Source organism: Mesitornis unicolor, unplaced genomic scaffold (assembly GCF_000695765.1).
Source record: "Mesitornis unicolor isolate BGI_N332 unplaced genomic scaffold, ASM69576v1 scaffold17279, whole genome shotgun sequence".
In the NCBI taxonomy this organism is placed as follows: domain Eukaryota; kingdom Metazoa; phylum Chordata; class Aves; order Mesitornithiformes; family Mesitornithidae; genus Mesitornis; species Mesitornis unicolor.
The window spans coordinates 32368-55364 of NW_010205585.1; the positions used below are offsets into that span (position 1 = coordinate 32368).

Consider the following 22997-nt stretch of genomic DNA (forward strand, 5'->3'; position numbering starts at 1 on the left):
AAAACTTTTAAAACTTTAAAAGTTTCTGGCTTGTTTTTACAGGCATTCATTGATTTTGCAATTGAGGTAAAAACTACTTTTTCAGGCTGAGTATTTTTTCTGTCTTGATCTATGCTAAGTTCTGGAAATTCTTAAATTTTTTTCACCACTTCATTTTTTCATTCTTAAATATTTCTTAGTATCTTGGAACAGAGGATGGTGATTCAGTAGTCTTTCATTGTAGAAGGTGTATCGTGATAACTTCCTTTTGTCTTTCAGCTGGAAGAAAAGAGCGAAAAATCACTTTCAGAAATATTTTCAAGGGTAAGTGTGTTTAATTTAAAAATAGTTGAAAGTCAGTGTTCGTCCATAAACTTACAATTATTAAAAGTATAAATGCTACGTGGTTTTAGCAGAGAGCATTTTAGTCATTTTTAAGACCTTGCGAACATATTTTTACACTTTTTTTTAACCTACAAAAGTAATGCTTTGCATCTTTTATTTACTAATGAAATAAATTTATTTTTGGTTTATTTTTAGCAAGTATTCATTTATTATAGAATTTCTTTTGTTTAGCAGGAAAGGTTGAATTTTAACAGGTCAGGGCTATGTCATATAGTCATATGCTAGATTCCACTGAAGACTTTCTTCTGATTTGTGGGTGGTAGAAATTCTTTTTAGAAATATTTTAATTTTCTACAGTTTTTCAGCACTAACAACCTCCTTATAAAAGTCTTCTGAATAGAAGACTCAAAACTGTAGTGTTATGATAACTGATAAGTCATCAGAGAGAAACCAGCATTTCACCAAGAAATGTAAATACTGGAAAATAATAATTTGAAAATACTGTCTATAACCTAATATTAAGAAACAGTAAAACCAGGAGAGAAGTGTTCTGTGGCTGTGAAGCCATTTATAAAGGGTAATGTCAAGTATACCAGAAATGACAGTATGATTTCTGATAGTGTTTTTCCTTTAAGCCATCATCTCGCAATTCAATAAGCGCAACTCCTCTGAGTGGCAACTCATCTAGGAGAGGAAGTGGAGACACAAGCAGTTTGGTGGATCCTGATGCCTCCCTCAGTGAATTACGGGTAAACTGCATTTTTAGAAAATTTGGAACTAGTTTAAAATTGTATTTGTGGTTAGGAGAATTTTTTTCTTTGCTACAGAACTTCTGGTTAATTACTAGCAAGATAACGTTATTTTTCATCACTGTAGATTTCTGTATTTATCTTGATAATTTTATTTGTTGGGTTGATATATATTTATATATATATTAGCTTACATTAAAATAAGACTGTTTATGTCAAATTTGAAACAATTCTGTCCTATTTGAGATGTCTTTGATTTAGGGATAGATACAGAATCCTAATTTCCATAGAATTGTTGTGAATTAATTATTTCTGTGAATTATTGCAGGCTTTGGCATTTGACAGAAATGCCTGTAAACCTTTTCATGCTTTTTTTGACTATAAATTATTTCCCCAAACTTCTTATGCAGTGGTTCATTCCTATGTCCTGCAGGATATCTATGATCTTAAGGACCAGATACACGATGTAGAAGGGAGATACATGCAGGGACTTAAAGAACTAAAGGTATCAGGGCTCCTCCCAAGCATGCATTCTGTATGGGTATTTTTGGGTAATCAAGATACCACTGGTTCAACTAACTACATAAGGCTTTACTAACACATTTTACAATTTCTTTAAAGCATGTATTTAACTTTTAATGCTCAGAGAGCATCAGCTTAAAGTTGTCATGTGAGTAAATTATTAAGATATAATTTAAATGCATATGAGATGGTATATGTTCATTATTTGGTTTCTGTTTAAAATTGTATTAAACGTTCATATTTTTAGCAAGTGTTTTCTGGCAACATAATGAGAGGTTCAATTTATATTTTTCAGAGTTTTGCTAGCAAATAAATGGATATTCAAAATAATTACTGTGTACTGAATGGGGAAGAAAGAAATGGGATATAGTTATGACAAAGAACTTAAGAAATTAAGAATTAGTCTCCCAGGTTTCAGAAATTTCTATCTTATAAAGCAAAATTAAAGTAATAATTTTGAAAGATGTGCTGAAATGAATCTGGGTAGGCATATTGCTTGCAGAAGAATATTAATTTGGTTTTAATCTTTTGCCATTATTAAAGATTTTTTTTTTTAATGCTTATAGTTTGCATTCCCAGTACCTTAGTCTAAATTATAGATTGGTATTTTCAGTATTAGGCTAATGAGATTTGTTTGTATTTTCACTTGTTCAGTATGTATGCTTTTCTTTTGTAAGTTTTCACACAACTAACAGTTTGCAGTTAAAGTATGATTATTTTTCCCCCTTCTGTATTGAAGGGAAACTGAATACAGCAAATGATGTGGCTTAAATCTTTTTTCAGGATATTTGTTCTGTTGTCTTCTCCGTTACCTAATTGTGAACAGTTTCATGTAAAAGTAGAGATCTTCCTATATTTGTTCTATATCCATTTGTTCTAGACTGAATTTAGTGAATGCTGCTTGTACTGGAGCATGTAACAATGAAATGTTTAACAGCTTCCTTGAATTTCCTTGATTTAACAATGTATGAGATGGCATAGTACAGAGAAAATATGTAACTTGAGCTGTTCAGTGTAGCAAAAATATTTTCTCTTTAGAGGATAAGTAACTTTGTATCTGATAGCCATATGCTCAGGTGAAATACATAGTGTTTTAATTGTATTGCTATATGAGTATTAAAAGGACTTTAATGAGCAGTAGATTACAAGATTATTAGACGTAGCTATGATAGTACTACTTTTGAATAAAACGTGACATTGCTTCACATTTCCAGAATGGATCTAACTCTCACTTTTGCATGTTTGCCAGCATATCATGACTACTGTTCTGAATCACAACTAATGCGCTATCACTTATTGTAATCCATTACAGTTACCAAAGAGCACACTCGTGCAATAGACAGTAAGATCTTGTATGCTTGGCTTACAAAATTGAATTGCATTTTGTACTATTGTTAATACTGAATAATAGTTACTAAGTTAATTTGCCTCTCGTAGAGAGTCTTTCAGGAACTCTTTTTTCTAATTGGGAAGATATTGCCTTTTTCTCAACTTGTGCTTTAGCAGTTTTGTCTTGTGTACATTAGAAGAGTTACTAGGATCCCTGCTTTTATACCTCTTAAGAGTTTTTTTCAGTGTTTGAGTAACAGTGAATTGTAATCACACTACCTTTGTATCTCTTTAGTTGCCCATCTCTTGTCCTTCTAAGAGTGTGGTTTTTACCTGACTACAGATCTGTTGTGTGTCAGCAGAATTAACTCTAATGTGGATAGTTCTGATTTAGTTAGTTCTTCAGATCTTCTCATGTCTCAGTTTGATTCTGTTTTGTTGATTCTTTCTATATTCCCTTGTATCAACTAGAAAGGAATCCTTTTTCTTTCCTCAGAATTTTTCTTTTATACAGTTAACAGAGCACTCTCTTCGTGTCTGTTTGATTTAATCATCCTGTTCTACCCAAGCACGCTAATTTGCATAGCCCTTTGGCTTTACTGATAGAATTCTGGGTTGTATTTCTTTACAGCTTTAGGTTACGTGCAGAACTTTATTATCCAGTTTCATTCCAGCTTATTCACACTGTTTCATCTTTTGGCCTCATTCAAGCATTTCAGAAATTATTCCAAACCCATATTATTTCTCACCAAACTGGAAGACATTGGAAACTACATGGAGTTCTTGAACCATAGGGAACATGTGTAGTACTTTATACTCAAAAAGAAGGAACAGTTCCAAAGAAGCCTTAGCAATGTTTCAGGTTTTTTTTAACTAGTCAGAGACTCTTGGCCATAGCTTGTTTTCTTTTTTTTGGAAGCAATTCTTACTCTTCTGTCTCAAAATCAATTTCTTGCTCTTCACTAACTGCAGATCTTTTCCCCCCAGAAACTTGTTGATTGATGACACTTTTAATCCATTTTTTAAGCCCAAATCTAGTCTCCTCTTTAAGGCTGGAGCCCTGGAGGAGATGGCATAGAATAAGAGGCTGAGATGGCTGGATTTTATAAGTCTTGAGGGGGGTGGATGGGCAGTATCATTGCTGTTTTCAGCTGCCTAACAGGAAGCTGTCGAGAAGACAGGGCAGGCTCCTTTCCGAGGTGCAGAGTGGCAGGGCAAGATGCAAGACACAAATTGCATCCTAAGAGCAGAAAATCCAATTACACCTCAAGAAAAAGACTTCACAAGGAAGGCAGTCAAATGCTGGAACAGGTCATCCATCCAGGTTCTGCAGTCTACATCCCCGGAGATACTTAAAATGAAGTGGAGATAAGCTGAGAGCAGCCTGATTGGGGTTGGCCCTGTTTAATTAGGAGATTGGATCAGATGGCAACCAAAGATCTCTGCCAACCTAAATTACTATATGACTCCACACACCATGCTTGCAGAAACAACTGGAATATTTTCCTAGTTGTACTTTTTGTTAAAATTTGTATCTCCCCATGAAAGGACTATAGCATTCATTTTAGTCTGAGTATTTTCCTTTTTTGCTTTAAATTGAGTTACTCTTTGAAAGACTTTGGAAGGTTTACTGTCTCTGACATTTTCTTTTACCACTCTTTACAAGATTTTTCATGTTTACACCATCATAATGTTTTTTTGTGGTTTTAATATTAAGAATTACTTGAATGCACTTACATGTGTTTTTAATTTTCCAATATTTTCTTCTCTGTTAACCTGAATCTTCTTTGCTCTTTGCTATTTACTGCTTCCCAGATGATAATGGTATCTTTCTTGTATTTTCACTACTTATACTTTCTTGTCTTTTCTGATCTCTAGTCTATCAGGATATGCCTTAAGTTATTCTTTCTGAAGTTTTTAAAATACTGTAGTTCTCCAGCACAGAATTCAGTGGATGGAACAGTGAGGTTTAGATACCTCATGATAAAATTATGAAAGACAAAATATATACTTTAAGAACAACTTGCTCAAAATTGAGATTTACACTATGTAATAGCATTTGGGGGTTAGGCTTTTTTGGTTTTCTTAGGAAGCTTAGATTGTTACTACCTTTTACCTTAATATTTTAGTCCTTAGTCATACTGTCCTGTTTTCTGAAAAAAACCAAGCTTGGTGCCCTTCCTGTGCTAGTACTTCTACTGTCATAATACAAATAATTAAAAGGAAGTTTTGCTACTTACACCTTCAAGGAACAGGTTACATGAAATACTAGGGGATTTTTAGTAGGGCACAGATCTGCTTTGGAAAGGCAACAGTTCTTTATCAATTCTAAAATTAGGAGTCTGTGAAACTAAATTTTTGTATTTTTAAAAGAATGCATATTGAAATCATTGCATGCTTACAAGTGCCTGGAGTGACAGTTATTCTACTACTTGAATAGTTGACACTTATTACAGTACTGTGAAAAAAATAATAGGATAAAATAATTTTGGCAAATGTGAGAGAATTGCATAAGAGGGTATATGACAAGGCATATATGCACCTTCAGGTAGAGAATTAAGCATGCAAATCTTTACATGCTTTTTTTTAATCTTAGTAACACATAAAGACAAAATGTCTGCTTAAACAGAGAATCATTACTGAAAAAATGTGACTACCTTAAAACTTTGAATCTGAGGTAACAGAGCAGTAGTTAAATAATAAGCATTAAGTTAAAGCTACTCTTAGAAGTATTTCTGGGATCTTTTTTAGTCGTTTAATTGTCTGAGTTCTCTGTCAGATTTGTTGCCTCACTCTGAAGTGTTTTCTCATGCATGCACTGAAAACACAATAAAGCCATGATATTAATTACTTTATCACTGCAAGTGAAGTTGTGAAGTTGGCAAAGTAGAAAACACAAGTGGAATATTATCTTGTAATTTTCATACTTTTTTAATGATAACTTTTTAATGCTGTGTGTGACTAAACCTGAATAATGGAAATCGAAGTGTGACTTAGTATCTCTAAAGACATTAATATAATTCAGAAACTAAAATGTTTGCATAATTTTATTTTATAACAGATAGCACTCTTCAGCATTATGGTGATATTTTAACATTTTAACAATGCATCACAAAATTAGACTAATGTAAGCCTTTCCACTATCTATAGGATTCACTAGCTGAAGTTGAAGAGAAGTACAAGAAAGCTATGGTTTCCAATGCTCAATTAGACAATGAGAAAAACAACTTGGTTTATCAAGTGGATACTCTAAAGGATGTCATTGAGGAAAAGGAAGAACAGATAGCAGAGTTCTCTAGGGAGAATGAAGAGAAGACAAAGGTACTGATTTTTAAGACTTTTTCTAATTATAAACCATAGAAACTGGGACTTAGTAAGAACAGCTGAAAACTTTCAGATCAGTAGAAAAGTCTATTGCAGTGGCCAGAGATGTTTTGAGTATTGTGTTGGGTTTTATTTTAAAAATGAAACAAAACAAAAACCAAGTACACCCAACCCCCCCCACTCACAACTTCCAAAAAACCACCCAAACAATCCCTAAAACATTCCCTTCCCTTCCCCACCACTCCTCCCTGGAAAAAAGTTACTAATGCAATACCCTAAAGATAAAATATACACTTGAATCAAACAGGACATGTTCAGTCTTAGTTTCTTAGAAAGGGATGATCTATGTGGCACCTTTTTCTAGCAATATTTAAATAAATTCAGTATCTGAGCTTTTCTCATTTATGCCTTTATGGCATATTTTCTCTCTAAATTTTATTTAATAAAATTTCCTCTGTAGTAAGTCTCTGGAGAACTTACCTAAAGCACTGATTCTGTGATTTTTAGCCACTTGTTAGATAGAATTTCTCAAATTGTTGCCATAATTTCTTAGATAATGTTATGTGAGGTGACATTACTAACTTTTAAAAACTTTACATTGAAAATGAGTGTCAAACCCAAAATAAATAAAAATAAATCTTGAATTTATTAAATATAGGAATTGGAAAGACAGAAACACACCTGCAGCGTTCTGCAGCATATGCTGGATGAACTTAAAGAGGGCCTTCGACAGAGAGATGAATTGATAGAGGTATGTTCATACAAGATAGTGTATGATAGAACTCGTGCACATCAATATGATGTAAGATTTGAATGGGAACAGCTATCATACACAAAATGAACTTAAAAATTTTCTCACACCTTAAAGAAATTTATCTTATTTTAATGGGTAGAATTTAAGCTATCAATCTCTCAATTTTTAAAGTTTAAAATGTCTCTGCAGGGCTTTCAAATGTGTTACATCTTGTAAAATCCTTAATTCCTGTGAGAATCTTGGCTCTGTCATGCATGTTTCTTGTATCTTTCCTTCATTGTGAGGGGAGAACTAATGTTTGTATGGCCAAAATTTTTTTGCATATCTGGAAGTTCTGATGCATGGACAATACCAAATATTATACTTTGCCTTGCCCAAAAGTTTCAATTTAAGTTATTTCATATTTCTGTGAGCGTCAACCACTGAGTTTTGCAGTAGCAAGCATTTGTTTCCTTAGCAATCAAGCATAAATATAGCAATACTGGTCAGCATGTTATTGGGTCATAAACTTGTTGCTGGGTGTGTGGTGTGTGTTCTTTTGTTTTCCCCTCTCATTTTTTTGTTTTCTGCCTCTGCATTTTATTTCCAGAAACAAATCTGCCCTAAAATCCCAGTACTGTTATTGGTCTTAATTTTAAAATGGTCCACAAAGCTATATACTGTCAACAGTATGCAGGTGTCAGTTTTCCACTGATTTTAGTCCTAGCACTGTAAGTCATAGTCAATTAGTATGTCATTTTCCCACTGCCTTTTGGTTTCAGTAAAAGTTGATGATCTTTAAATGTATGGCCCAAAGTTTCTAAAAGCTATATAATACTGCATTTCATTGATCAGTTTAATTCCCCATCAAGTTCTTGTGCTCTCCAGGCAGCAGTACAGAAACTTCAGAAGACTTCTGAAAAGTCCCAGATCTGTTATGATTACTGAGAAAAGAATGTTTCAGTTACTGGAGTTGATTAGACTTACTAGCAGAAGAAAAGGAGTAAGACAAGCCTATGTAGCACCATTTTGTGGCAGATAAATGCTGTGAAACAAAAAGCTTAGCAAATTCTGGTTGTAGCTCTGTTGCTTGTCCTGCATTCTCTTTGACTTCACTGCAATGCCGGGGAGGGGGGGAGCTTTATACTTTCTTCTTTCCTTCTTGTTTGTTGTTTTGTTTTGTTTTAAAGTACGTGAACCAAGATTATACAATAGATTTTTCTGGAGTGTTTGCTTTGGTAGACTGTAGCATATGTGTTGAATAGTCACCAAACACATGTAGTCCCTTCAAAGATTTGACCATATTGACCATTTATTTGAGTAACTTCTCCATCTATTAACACTAACAGAAAACCTAGCTAAAGCTATTTAGCTTTTTGCAGAATGACATTGTCTTCCATTCCCAGATGTAAAAATAAAGTTCACTCATTAGGAGGGCAAAAAAGTTATCTCTAGCGCTAAAAATTCTTTAGTCATCTTCAAACATAGTTATATGTTTGCAGTGCAAACAGCAAAATGAAGTCTTAGATTAAAAAATAGTACAACACTTAATATGTATTGATATAGTATCAGAAAGCAGTCAGCAGCTCTATTTCACTTGCTGGATGCTTGATTCAAACTTTCTTCTTTACACTTTCAAGAAGGTTTTCTATTTCGTAAAACATTAATAAAATCACTTATTAACATAAATGTTCACTTCCAAACAGGGCTTGAAGGTATCTGGAAACTATCACATGGTAGTTTTCCTAAAGAAAGGACATTATCCCCAGTCTGCAATGGGAAATGTTACTAAAGAAAAGTAGCACTAGCTGTGCTAAATTCTTCCATCAACATTAAGCGATTGAATAAAATTGATTACCATTCCCTTGCATGAATTCATAAGGGAAATATGACAGTACACTTAGTCATGCCCTTTTCCTTAAACTTCATGCTCGTAAACTCTTTGGCTGACATTTACTATTTAATTTCCTTTATCTATTTGAATGTTTGTTTGTTTTTTTTCCATTTCCTTATTTCTCTTTACTCTTTTATTATTCCCTCATACTATTTACTACAGGAGAATCAATGCATGCAGCAGAATGTAGACTCCATAACCAAAGAGATGTTTGATCTCCAGGAGACAATTAATTGGAAAGATAAAAAAATAGGGGTATGAAACAAATATGGGGGGAAAGGTATTTTTTATTTTAGAAGTAGATGGATGTCCCCCACCCCTAAGGAATGCTGTGTACTCCAAAGAAATGAAGGCCATTTCCAATTTAAATATTTTAAACATTTTGCAATCTTTCTCTTCTTTAGAAAATGAGCTCTACTTCATCTTGACTTGCTTAATGGTGAATAATACTAATGAAATTTAACATAATAAACTGTTCTGCATACATTTTTATAATTTTTTACAAAACATTTTTTACCTGTATTCAGGGCTCGAAAAAGTCATTGTTACTTTATTCTTAATAAATGTAAAAATGGCCTGGGTCCATATATTGATCCATGGTGACATAGCAATAATACAACTTTAAACATATTTGAAAAAAGCCCTGTTATACTGTCTCTTTTCAGTACATATTTATTTCAGTCCATATTGCAATCCTCTCTTCCGTCATAAAATAACATTTGAACACTTTTAAAGTTTTTTCTGAACATTCTTCTGAAAGTTTTTATACTTAATTAACCATATTCTTTCCATATTCTTTTCACCTTTGTGTACTAGACTATCCCAGTTTGTGCTTTTTCTTGTGCAACTACTTTTTTCTCTTTCAAATACATTGTCAGATTTTGTACAGAGCACATTTTCCTGCCATTTTCTGTGTTCTTGTAAACACCATAACAGAACTTTTGCTAATTTGTTTTTTTTTTTACCCTCTTGGAATTGAAATATCTTTGTTCTTAAAATGTAAAAATGCTGCTGTCTTTTCTTTCTCACTTACGTTATCTAAAAACTTTTACATATTTTTCTTAGCTCACAATTTTTGAATCTTTCCCCCCAGTACTGAGTAGTTCTGCTAACTTTTACTCTATTCCCACTTCAGAAGTCTCTGAGAGGCCTTACAAAGGAGTAGTTTATAACTAGAATTATAACCCAGTTTTACAATATGTGTAAGGCTGATACTGCTTTAGTGAGAGTAAGGGAGGGAAACAGAGCAGAGAGAGCATGGGTTTCACTTTTACACCCACCCTCTTCTATCGTCCTGTTTCTACAAAGTGGTTGAAATTTGCAGTTGTGTTTGGTCTTAAATTAGATCAATTTGAGAACACTGATCTATAATTTCCAAGTTATATTCCTGAAATGTACAGCTGTCTTACTGTTCGGTGGCTCCAAATTGTACACACATTGCCAATTTTAAATTAGCAGTGATGCGTCTGAGCTCGGTATAGGTTTAATAAAGGGTTTTGGAATATTTAGAAAATATAGCCCCAGGCAAATCTGCCTGCTGCTGAGTGATCAGATTTTAATCATATTAGTATGTTAAAACATGCCTCCAGAGTTTAGTTGTCCTGATTTTTATTCCCCACCCCATGACAGAAGAATTGCAGGAATAGATTTAGTACAGAATCCATGTCATGCATCATAGCCTCTAAGCATGCAAACAATAGCAGTTTTACTAAATTTTTTTCAACAGTAAGTAATGATTATTAATCTCTTCATAGGTAGAGATATATGGTTATATCAGTTCTTTCCCCATCAAAACTTTCTCATTTTCAACACTTGCACATAGAGAGTGAGGATAGGGTGTTTTAGGAAGGTCAGCAGCATTACAGGACACTGCCAAGCACACAGAGGATCTGCATCTGCAGTGTTAATCCAGGCCTTTGTAGACTCCATAACCAAAGAGATGTTTGATCTCCAGGAGATTATCCATTATCTCAAGTGGATGAGCCTACTCCCCCCTCTGTTTCTACTGCTGCTCTTCAGAAATGGCAAAGGTGTATGTATCTTTGAAGTGGAACACAAAATGACATAATGATGTTCTTCACACTGTTCATAAATGTAGTTACTGAGTTCTAGTATGTGTTAGAAGTCATAAGATGACTTTTTCTTTCCTTAAACTATGATGTGATAGCTAATGCTTTCACAACATGTTGAATTGCCTATATTTTAAATGTTGCATTTACATACTAATAAATCAAGTACAATGGCACTTCTCATTTTTTTCTGTTGAAATTAAGAGAGTAATTTATTAAAACATTGCTGTAGTATACGGATTCTAGATAATTATTTAAATTCAGCATACTGCAATTATGTGGAGCAATTAAAATACAAAGGTATACACCTTCATTTCTTTCTTGGTATCAGTCCATTCCTAAACATTCATGCATGACACAAGGTTTAGTTGGATAATTTTCTTGGCAAGTGTGTGTACGCTTTTGCAGTTGCTGTATGGTCAGGATTATCTGTAATGCATTCAATATCTAATTTGAATGGAATGCTGGGATGCTGCCCAGTCAAGTGAAAATGTCTGATTAACTGCCAGGTAAAAGCTTCAGCATAGGTAGGCAAGTCCATCTATGTCCATACTGCGCTTTTAGCTGTGATCCTTTCTTGTGCTAAAATAGTGCTACTAGTGTTTGCTGCATTTTTTTGTCCCTCTAAAACTGGTTGTTTTGGTTTTAGTAAAGAGTGATTGTAATACTTAAACAAGGAGTAAATTAGTATTTGTAGGTGGATGACAGGCTTACATATCCAAGGTCTTTTATGAGGTAAGACTTCTATAGCCTATATAAGGTAGAGAAATTAGTTCAATGAATGTAACATTTTAGGATCTTTTGCCAGTTGAGTTCCAGCAAATGTTATTTCTGGCCACAGAGTGCCTGTATTAAGAAGACTTGCTTACTCTTTTGGCATTCAATTTAGTTTATCACAGTCTACCAAAACCAGAATTGACTAAATAGAAATCTATCATAGACTTTACTAAGACTGGCCCAGGAAGATAGTATGTCATGAGAAACATGCAGCAATGAGGCTAGATATGTGACTTATGAAAGGTAGTTGTCAGAGGTATATGTTTATGTGTGTGTGTATATATATATATATATATGTATGTATGTGTGTGTGTGTATGTGTGTATATATATATATGTATATATATTAAATGCCCCTTTTAATTTCTTTACTTTTATTGAGCTCTTTGTGTAACTTGTGGAAAATCTCTCTGCTGTCTGTTATATACTTTTTCTCTGTGCCATTCTTTTTCTTGCTATCTGCCTGAACCCAGGCCCTAGAAAGACAGAAATATTACTATGACTGCATTAAGAATGAGCGAGATGAGCTCAGAGAGGAGTTGGCTGACCTGAAGGAAACAATGAAGAGAGGAGAGGTATGTTGGTAGTAGTTGCTTTACAGTAACAGAAATCCAGGAATGGAGCATGAAATCAAGGTCAATGAGAAAGAGGAAGAATGGTTACTACTGTTGTGTAGTCTCAAAACCTGACCACAGGGTAGGACAAACAGCTCATTTTGTTGTAACTGTTTAACAAATGAACTGTTCAACTTGAAAAGCGTTGTAAAAACTTTTCTGTCCGATTATATTTTAGCACTGCACTTGTATAAGTAGGTTTTTTCTTTTTGTATTTTTAGAAACATGGATTAGTTATAATTCCAGATGGCACACCAAACGGTGATGTAAACCACGAATCAGTGGTTGGTGCAATAACAGTTGTATCACAGGAAGCTGCTCAAGTTTTGGAATCTGCAGGAGAAGGACCACTAGGTAAAAATATCCTAACATACTTTATAGAGTGTTTCAAGTCTTTGTTTGCTTTCTGTTTACAACTGGTTGGGATTTACAGCCCAGAAAGATACCTGTGATGCTTCTGGAATACACTCTTACAAAAATTTTAAGGTTGTGATTATTTATGGCTTTTTATGCTGAGTAGAAAGACAGATGTATCTTTTAGGGGGGGCGGGGGGGAAGGCATTTGCTTGGATCTTTGTAACTGAGATCTCTTGTCCAGTTTGTTTTATTGCTGTTACAAAATATCTTGCCTAAACATGTAGTCTTTGGTATTAGTATGTTTTCCATTGTGCTTTGTGAAAACAAATCTTTAAAACTTTGTATAATCAAAGAACTTCCATTATTGAAAACAATGCATTGCATATTCTTTGCCCTTGAAATATTTCTGCCTTTATTAGTTTAAAGCAAGTGCAATCTTTTGTCACATTAGAAAATAATTTATAAAAACATTCAGATAAGGACACAGACAACAGAGAGCTGCAGATTTTGTGGGCTTTTATTTTAACTTGCTTTTATGGTTAGGTTGAATGAGTTACTGTAGGCATAGTCAACCCACTGTAAAATTGTGTTAACATGCAAAGAAAAATCTCTATATGCTTACATTATACTTGTAATATATAATATATAATAGTTACATGTTTTTGTTTTGTCAGAGATTAGACTTGATATGTATTTCCGCTGTGGCTCCATCATGTAAAATACAGATATTTTAATGCTTTGTTACTGTCAGTTACAATTTCCAATGAAGCTGCTCTAATCTTGGCACAGTATTGCTTGACAGACTTTTTTTTGGTAACCATTACTGATGCTTTGACTGATCAGAGATATTAAAACATTTCTGTGGGTTGTACTCCAAGTACTTTTTTTGACGTTTGAGAACAGTTTTTACAAACTTTCTAAGCATATGGGAAGGCTTAGTGCCTTCCCTGAAGACAGCAGTCTTTAAGAATAAGACAAGGAAAGACTATAGAATCAGGAGAAAATTTTGTTGGAAATGGCTGTTCTAGATATTGGGACAAAAATGCAGTTTATTATTTTAAAAAATCCTCAGTTGTTAATTTACTTTGAAAAATGACAAATGTTTAGAGATCTTGCTTTTAAAATTGTTATAGTAATAAAGAGTGTGAATTAAATATTTTTCCTTTTTTGCTGCTGTTAACCGAAGGCTGGTATATTTTTATTAGTGAGATCCCAGTTTTTATGATCCCCATGCTTTTTTTTTATGCTATTAGCTTTAAGTTTGAAGAGCATTTTAATTTGAAAACTAACAAAATGTTATGAAAAATGTTTAGTTACAGATTTCTCTGGTTTTTAATTGTAGTTTTTGGTTTTAGATGTCCGGCTACGAAAACTGGCTGGAGAAAAGGAGGCATTATTGTCCCAGGTAAAATAAGCTATTCTTTTCAGAAAGAAACCTTTGTATATTCTTTCGCAGACTATTAATATATTAGCAAAAAACCCACAAATATTAAGCACCAAAGATGCTTAATCAAACACTTAAGCACTAAGGCAAAATCACATACTCAACTTCTTGCCTGGCTGGCTACCTGGAATTATCTGTTCCTCTTAGTGTCCTTACTCGTGTGACTTTGATCTTGAGGGTAAAGAACCCTTATTTCAGTAACTGGCTTAGCTGAAATCTAACTTGCTGCTGGCTCTACCATTAGTGCACATACTTAGTAGTTTTGTGTTGTCTTATGTGGAAATTACAGTAATATTACATTCTTATAAGATCAAGCTGCTCTTTCTTCCAGATTGCTAAGTGGTACTACTTCTTTGATAATTTCAGTTACTCAAATGGAAAATTGATATTATCAAAGCAATTATATGTTAATGAAGTTCAGTATTGTGAAGGGAGGACTCAAGAAAAGATCACCACTTAACAATTGTTAAGAATACCATAGTTTTTTTGCTTGTAGTTGAACACGTTGCAAATTTAAAACCATGGTGTCAACATTTGGTTTTGCTGGGAATTTATCTTAATTTTAGTACAGATAATTGGTTTTATAATAAACTCTAAATTATAATAAATTCTAAATAAATTCTAGTACTGAGTTAAGGCTATTAAAATACATATATAAATACATATATGTGCATTTATTGCCATATAATTATAAAATATAACTCTTGTATCATGGAATTTTGCAAGTATAACTCAGTTACCACTCATCGGTAAGGTAATATTTTGGTAAGAAAGACAAAAAAAAGTGGCTTCTACTTCTTGCAGAAATTTCACACATAGAGGACATAGCTGAGGGATCTGTTTCTTGACTACTGGAAAAATCCCAAGACAGCTACTGTAGCATAAAGTGGAACCGTTTAAGACTAATGTGCACTACAGACTTGCCTAGGACCGTTGCTTCCTGATGAAGTAAAAGAGAGGACCCCAAAAAAATCTGTAATTATTTTTTTCCGTAAACTCACAAGGATAAGTATTTAGAGTGTAAAAGGTATGCTGTAGAAGAAAGACACAAACAAGAGTTTAATGCCACCTCCTCTGGAAAAGCAGCTCTGTTAAAATTCCTGGGTGCCTCTGCACTGTGCAGAGACACCTGTGGCACTGACCAAACACGGTGGGTTTGGATTGTGCATTGGCAGGCACAGGGCACTCTCCCAGCAATAGGGGTGGGGGCTGCAGCCACAGACCTCAGGGACTGGCTTCTCTGTCTCCCCTGCACGGCTCTGCTACTCCCACTTACAGACCTGTCTCACCAGTGGCATCTCATGACTGCTCTGCCTTTGCCACATTGGATGTTTAGATAGACAGCTACTGAATCCCTGGGAGCCTCTTTTTCACAAGAGAACACTTCTTTTTTTCAGGTTAGACAACTGAAGATACAGTTGGAAGAAGAACGACAGAAATATTCTAAAAGTGATGGCATGAATCCAGATATAGGCTTAGAGAATGGTTCTGACTTGCAGCTAATTGAAATGCAAAGTAGGTATATGGCTACTATTCAAAGGTATTCTCAGTAGGGAGTGGGAACAGACTCTTCAACTTGTTTTTCTATGTTGATGTGCAATAGTATCATGAATGAATATATTGTTGAGCAGCTAGGTTTCTGGCAGTGTATCTTCTTGCAGGAAATTTCTTACTGCAGAGTAACTTAAAATCTGTCTCCTTCACTGTTGAATAACAGTGTTCTGGGAAGTGATTTTTCAGTTGGTGACCTTGCCTAGAATAGGTGCCGCTACTTCAACAATTTCATTTTTTAGATGACAGAATTTCAGCTGAGGTATTTTCTTAATATATTCTACCTGATTTTTTTATTTTGTTGGATCTTTGATACAGAAACTTATCAAGACTAAAAGACTATTATTCTCTGAAGCAAAACGTGAAAAATTAAAGTTTAATACAATATCCAGTGTTGCTTCATAGAAGCACCTAAGCTACCTTCCATTTCAAGCAAGCTATTTCTTTAGCTGAAAATTTTACTTGTTTGACAGATCATCATTTAATATGGTTGCAACAATGAACATAAACAGAACACTGAAAATGTCTGGGCTAAAATATAACACCAAAATAACTTGCAAAATTTCTTGGAGTTTGTCAGGCACATTCAAGTCTTGTGTTCTCTGTCATGCAAATGTTATTCCAGATGTATACACTAAATACTGCTGGTATTAAATCTATTGCGAGTTGACCCATTTTGCAGTATGTGGTGGTTATTCTTTTCTCTTTTTTGAGATGAGTTTAGCTGATCTAAATGTGTGTTTAAAAATGTTTCTCTCATTTATACATCTGAAACTTAATGCACACTTGTACAGAGACAGCAGTTGTGTTCTCTCAATAACAGGAAAATTATTTCCTTTTTCTTACACTAAGATGATTTGTGAAAGAACATTTACCTTCTTATAGTCCTGTATACAGACTTCTCAATAAAATGGTCTTTTAAATGAATTTTAAAAGAAACCTGCCAGTTTAGAGAATTGCTTTGAGTAATACATCCATGTTATTTTTTGTCTAGGAGATGCCAACAGACAAATTAGTGAATACAAATTTAAACTTTCGAAAGCTGAGCAAGATATAACTACATTGGAACAAAATGTAAGTGTATCTTCATATTTATTTTTATCATGAGACTTGTTCTGCAGACCATTACAATGCTTTTTTTCAACAAAAAAATATGAAAACCTATTTAATCATTTGATTTACTCTTTGTTCTGTAGTTTTAACAAAATGGCACTATATTTGTATTTTTTCCTATTTCCTGCAATTCATTAACTGTACGTAGTCTAACCGTAAGAGAAAATAATCTGGAGTTAATTTACTAAGGTATGGATGGTCTGTAAAGAGGAACGGATGTTACTATTTCAAGAAAATCCATTTATGTAGCATAATTATTTGTTAAAAAGTTATATAGACTGGAAGGTACAAAATCTACTCTCTGAAATTCAAGAGTTTGTTTATATATGTGTGTGCGTGTGTGTGTGTGTATATATATATGTATATATAAAAAATTTGTATCTCACGTAATTGGAAAGTATGAGTAAATCATTGTGAGTTACATGATATTATAGTTCAGCATCTCTGTAGATCACCTAAAATCACTTAATGGATTGGTCATATTTGGTCTCTTGCACAGCACCCCAGGGTATTAGCCTGCCCTATAGATTTGGGGGTAGCAGGGAACTATAAACATAACAATCCAGCACATGGGCTTTAACACCTGCAAATCACAACCAGGATTTGTCTTGAGGCCCCTCTTTACTGCTGAACTCTGTGCTTTAGTTTAAGGCATCTTGCATCATGTCCTAAAAAGTTAGTCTCCTTTTTATTTCACACCTTTTCTTATGGTCTCTGCTTTTCAGCTTTCTATCTTTATTTATTGTTTTCTTATCTTTTTGTCTATCTTTATCCCATGTGTTCCTCAATTCTTGATTTTTTTTAATCTTTTTTTTTTCATTTTTCCAAATCTTCTTTCTCTGCTTCTCAACTATGTCCTATGCTATGTTCCATTCTCTACAGTTTCCTATGACCCTTGCCAGATAGGGACAGTTAGTGTAGGGTATTCCAAGTTTCTGCCCACAATTTAGTTTGTTTTATTAGTTCTTTAAACACACTCTAATTAGGTCTGCTGCTAACACAGTTAAACCTCCTTTTTCCAGAGGGACATACTATGTATAATTCACAGGAGGCTTTGTGTTACAGTGGCTTTTCAGAAAGGGAAGGACAGCTGGTGGCAGGTGAGCTCAGGGTGGTACATCTGAGTAACTGTTACTTTTTTCTTGTTTGGGTTTGCAGATTGGGCGACTTGAGGGGCAGGTTGCAAGATACAAAAATGCAGCAGAAAATGCAGAAAAAGTAGAAGATGAACTCAAAGCTGAAAAGAGGAAGCTTCAGAGAGAGGTAATGGACTTGATCTCCTTTACAACTGGATGTTCCTTTCAGTCTTGAACTACTGTCTTTTGCCTTTAAGCTCTTTTTTGTAATCTTCAGTTACAGCTTGTAAGTGTTTTTTGAGGAGGCCTCAGAGTCTGTCAGTGTTGCATTCAGAAGATAACTGTAGCTCATAACAGTAATACTAAGTGCAATTCAATGTGGTACTTCCTTGAAAGGAAGGATATCAAGTTGTATTTTCTTCTAAATGTGATAATTTGTACTATTTTTAATTAATCCTTCCATAAAAAGTACTGGGGAGTCAAATGCTCCCTGTGTCAAGTGCCAGCCTGGGAAGTTTCCAGCATGCACCTCACTGTGGCTAGGAAGGATTGATCCTAGGAAGGATCAACTGAGCTGTTTACCGTGCTTGCTTCAGAGTTGCTGCATGACTAGTGTGATGCCTGCCATCCACAGGAATATATATCCATTAGCAAGTAACAATGGTGGAAAAGACTTTTACCTTTTATTTAGCATGTAATAGAAAGTTGCAGGCCCCCAGCCCTTTTGGAGGGGCTACATGTTTCCTGTTCCAGTTGCTTCCCAATTATTTTTTTCTAATAGTTGAATTACAGTTCAACTGACAACAATAATGAAAGTGTCATGACTTATGTGGCACTCTTGTAAGCAGGTAATACTTATATTTCTGTTTTAATTTTCTCTGTCAAAGCTTAAGATCAGCAGAAAGTCCAGGTAAACCTAAGTGATCATAACTTTTGCTTTCATTTTGTAGTTAAGAACAGCACTGGATAGGATAGAAGAGATGGAGATGACCAATAGCCACTTAATGAAAAGGCTGGAGAAGATGAAGGCAACTAGGACTGCGCTTTTATCTCAACAATGAAGTGGAAATGGAAAATAAAATGCACTGCTCCTTGAACAACTAGCCCCTAGCTTATTTTTAAATAAAGACTTTCATTGGCACAAACTATTTGAACACTGAGCTGTTCATTGGTGGTTAGTTTCATAAGTTACAAAAAGTATGCTGTTTAATTATGAGAATTAAATGTAGTTTGAATTTCCATGTGAATGACAGCAGTTTTTCTGTAGCATTTGATTCTAGAGTCAGAGCTGGAGCACAATGCTGTATGTTCGACTTAGTGATAGAAAATGTTTTTATAACTGTGGAAATCGAGTTTACTCACAGTCTCTATTGGCTGCTTTAATGATGCTTGATGCTCGAAGACAACTGCATGAATTCAAGACGACACTATTACTGTATTATAAACTAACAGATTTGCTCAAGACATCACACAGCACAAGTGCCTTTTATCTGGTGCAATTTAGACTTCATTGAGATAACCTTTGAAATCAGATAACATTTTATTTTAAGATACATTTGGGGTATTCACTAAACTTTATACATTTTGAAAATACATTTTTGTAAGATATTTAAATTTATAAGAAAAAAATAGACTGTATATAAAAATATGCTTTTTTGCATGAGCACATCTGAGTTCTAGGTAATTTTGTCAAATACTAGCCCCTGATACTCTTAGTATTAAGAGTGCAGGCTTAAAACCGTCTGTTGTACACCATCAAATGATGTCATCTGCTGCTTAAGTGTGAACTGAAATTTTAGTGTGGGAGAAAGGGGTGGGTGATAGGGCTAAGGAGATCATTAAATGGACACTTTACTGACCAAAACCAGATGTTTTGTGTTTTCTTGCAATACTGAGATACCAACAGGACAGCGCAAAATCTTTGCAGCAAATTCTGATCTCCGTAGTCTTAAAAAGCATCTTCTTTGGCTTTGAAATAGTGAGTTTGGGTTTTTTCTTTTTTTTTTTCCCCTGATTTCTTATCCGGGTCTGCTACTCTTTCTCAGTCTACAGTACTGCCATGGAGCAGGGGGGCAGTGCACAGAAAAAGTGCTTTCTGGAATGGTGTGGGTTTTGTCTGTAGCCTACTCTCTATGGAGCGTGAATGCTGTTAACAACTTCCACTCTTTCAAGCTGTCACACTGCAAGTGGGAAATAAGCAGCATCTGCAGTGGCAATTCTGAAGTATTTGAAGTAGTGCTGCCCCTGTGTTGGACTTTGTTTAAGGCTGGCAGGAACCCAACATACGATACAAGAGGAGCCTTTCTTTCAGCCTCATATCAGATGCTTTCCTGTTGCAAATTGCTACCCTGCAGGGATATTTCTTAAAGCAAGGCAGATTTCAGCATCCTTGCAATCCAGAGGGTTAGTGTTTCTGCTTGTACCAGAGCTGCTTTCCAAATAACAGCCATCTTTACAGTGCAAAACTAAAGCTTTGTCTTTTTCTGTTTGGATGCTAGATGCCTATTTGACTTGGAAAAGAGAATGCCAAGAAAGGTCTTTGCATGTAGCAGATCTCCATATGCCTACTCATTAAATAGAAGACAGTTGTAGTTTGGTGATCATATAGATCATTGTCTTGTGCTGTCAACTCATTGCATGCCATTGTGTACTAGCTCAGAAGAAACTATTAAGGTCTTGATTAGTTGTTAATGGTGTGTATTCTGAAGATAAACAGCTACTTTGGGGGTTTTCAGAGTGTTCACATGTGCAAAACTGCTGAAACCTTATTTGGCATATGGTGAGAAGCATCTCCTTTTGGTTCACTTCCTCTAAACTTCCTCCTGTTGGCACATCTTATGGCACATCTTATGGCACAAGGATTTCTGTGATTTCAATATTAAACCATGACAGATAAGGTGTTACTTAACTCAAAGTTACCAGCCAACTGGAAAAGTTTCTGGAGCACAGGTAAAGCATCAGTACATCCTTTCTAAAGATTAATAGTTTTTTTTAAAAGAGTTGCTTATTACAGAGTTCTCTTAGTATAGCCATTTTAGTTGTAGAGCTTCCCCAATTCTTGATAGCAGAAAATCACAACAAATTCAACAAAATACCCAGAACATGAGATTTCCAACATCTGGACTAACTGAATAATACTGGATTATGTGATCCAATATAACCCTTAAGGCAATTGAAAGAGCAAAGAGGAAACTGCCCTAGGAAGAATTAATTGCAAACCTTTCAACTTTTTCTGAAACAACTCTTACCAGGAGTAAGAATGTTCTATCAGATTCTTGTGAACTCCTGTATATGTGAGACAGAACCAAGTAAAACTAAAAAGCAGTAAATAAAACCAACGTGATTATCAAGCTTATCTCATTACTAAGTTTTCCTTACAAAACTGTTTCAGAATCATGCAATTCAACAAAAATTTTTGTAATTACAATATTATAGTTGACATTTGTTTGAAAATTACAGAGGAACTTTGTTTTTCAAGCTGTGATTTTTTTATGGTGCTATTAGTTATAATGCAAGCTAATGTTGCAAACTACTTAGAATGTATAGAAGGTCTGTGTGCTAGCAAGATACACTAAAGTTTTAAAAACAGTCCTCCAGTAAGGCTCATGCTGCTTAGTAGCTGCCTGTTCAGAGTTTGGCCCTTGACATTAAACTTTTTTGTCAAAAGCTCACTTAGCAGCACAGTGGGCTTATTGGCCACCTTTTTAACATTTTTTTTTCTCCTTAGCAGTCTAAGCAATCATATTTTGTTGGAATAACAGAATCTTGAGAAGCAAAATGCTTGCTTACTTTCGTGTGCTTGATTACTGATTTCTTCCTGGAGAGTCAGTATAATGGTGAAGTCAATAATTACTATTCTAGGAGTCTAGGTAGCAGTCATTTCCTTTCTGGTGTCATTTTTCTCAATTTCTGTGTTCAGTGTCTTCCTGTGGTCTCTTTCTGTAGTACGGAAGCAAAACCAAAGTATGTTTTGTTCTCCTATCACATAGGTAAAACATACCACAGCAGATGAGATGCTTGATCTATGTACTCTACATTAACACTGAAAATGCAGAATATTTCCCAAAGCTTCCAAGAAAAAACTTCTCTATTTTACTTCCTAGGCATAATTTGTTAGAAAAGGGTAGTCTGTAAGGGAATTTAAGACTTGCTGATGACAGCTGCATTCTGATCTTTAAGCACTGAGTCAATTGAGCTCTAAAGACAAAATGAAAAATATCATCACAAAATGTTGATATTTCTAAGGATTTTTTTCAGTATCATTTTTCTGTAATACTGAGGGTGGGTGGGAGAGAATTCTTTCAAAATATTTCTGCCTCTCTTAACAGCTCCTTGGAAGAGCTATACAAGATTACAGTGCTTTTATCTTTACTAGGGTAATGTCTACAAAATTCAATAATGCTTATCCTTCTATCCCTCACAAGAGAATAGAGATAGACGAGTGTGGTCTCACTAAAGTCCAAAGAGATCAGAAAAGTCTTTAAGCTGTGAAATAAATAGGTAGTATTGCATGACCTCAGGGAAGATGAGACTTGCTGAGAGGGCACCATCTCAGGCAACAAGTGTCTGCTCTCATGCAGATCCCCAGGCCTTGCTGTGTCCCCCTGAATATCAGCCATTTCAGCCAGGCTATTTTGTCTTCCATTTCAACATCCTGTGGCCTGCCTGCACCCTCTGGAGGTCCTGCATTGATCTTTGTTGTCCCTTCAGTGATGCCTGTACTTAGGGGGTGGTCACTAGCTGGAGAAATTTCTGCTCTGAGGAATCAGTGCAGACTAATTTAGACAAACAATAAATGAGGTTAAAAAAACCCATAGATTTAATTTAATTACATGAATCAGGTAACTTCAGAGATGCTTGGAAGGGGACAGAGAAGGTTGTTAGGGCCTCTTGCATGCAAGGTTATGCCCAATTACTGCTCACAAAAAGGTGAAAGCGGGCATAAGGATAATTGTAACATGGTGTAATACCAGTATTTTTGTCAAGGGCATGATTCTTAACACAGCAGAGTTTGTTTTGCTTGTCATTTGGGGACATCACATGCCAAAAAGCAGCCTCTGGGGTGCCTAATGGACTCGGCTTTTTCTACTAAACTCCATTGAGACGTGCGTAATGCATCTTC

At 34.9% G+C, this 22997-nt stretch overlaps 2 protein-coding genes across 5 annotated transcripts in view; both read left to right on the plus strand.

The window, feature by feature from the left end:
- Nucleotides 1-19605, plus strand: part of LRRFIP2 (leucine rich repeat (in FLII) interacting protein 2) — a 44369-nt gene extending 24764 nt beyond the window's left edge. The window contains exons 14-26 of one of the 4 annotated variants that reach the window (XM_010191470.1): nucleotides 259-303; nucleotides 960-1073; nucleotides 1507-1578; nucleotides 6075-6245; nucleotides 6907-6999; nucleotides 9038-9130; nucleotides 12194-12295; nucleotides 12556-12688; nucleotides 14047-14096; nucleotides 15533-15650; nucleotides 16681-16760; nucleotides 17958-18062; nucleotides 18826-19605. In XM_010191470.1, coding sequence (XP_010189772.1) covers nucleotides 259-303; nucleotides 960-1073; nucleotides 1507-1578; nucleotides 6075-6245; nucleotides 6907-6999; nucleotides 9038-9130; nucleotides 12194-12295; nucleotides 12556-12688; nucleotides 14047-14096; nucleotides 15533-15650; nucleotides 16681-16760; nucleotides 17958-18062; nucleotides 18826-18936 — 1287 coding nt within the window. In that variant the 3' untranslated portion in view covers nucleotides 18937-19605. The remainder of the gene's footprint in view (nucleotides 1-258; nucleotides 304-959; nucleotides 1074-1506; nucleotides 1579-6074; nucleotides 6246-6906; nucleotides 7000-9037; nucleotides 9131-12193; nucleotides 12296-12555; nucleotides 12689-14046; nucleotides 14097-15532; nucleotides 15651-16680; nucleotides 16761-17957; nucleotides 18063-18825) is intronic. The other 3 variants (XM_010191471.1, XM_010191472.1, XM_010191473.1) reach the window with 3 other exon arrangements.
- Nucleotides 19606-22707: 3102 nt separating this feature from the next.
- The window catches only part of LOC104546158 (homeobox protein DBX2-like), a 3768-nt gene continuing 3478 nt past the window's right edge, over nucleotides 22708-22997 (plus strand). The window contains exon 1 of the mRNA XM_010191474.1: nucleotides 22708-22716. Within this exon, the coding sequence (XP_010189776.1) occupies nucleotides 22708-22716 (9 nt within the window). The remainder of the gene's footprint in view (nucleotides 22717-22997) is intronic.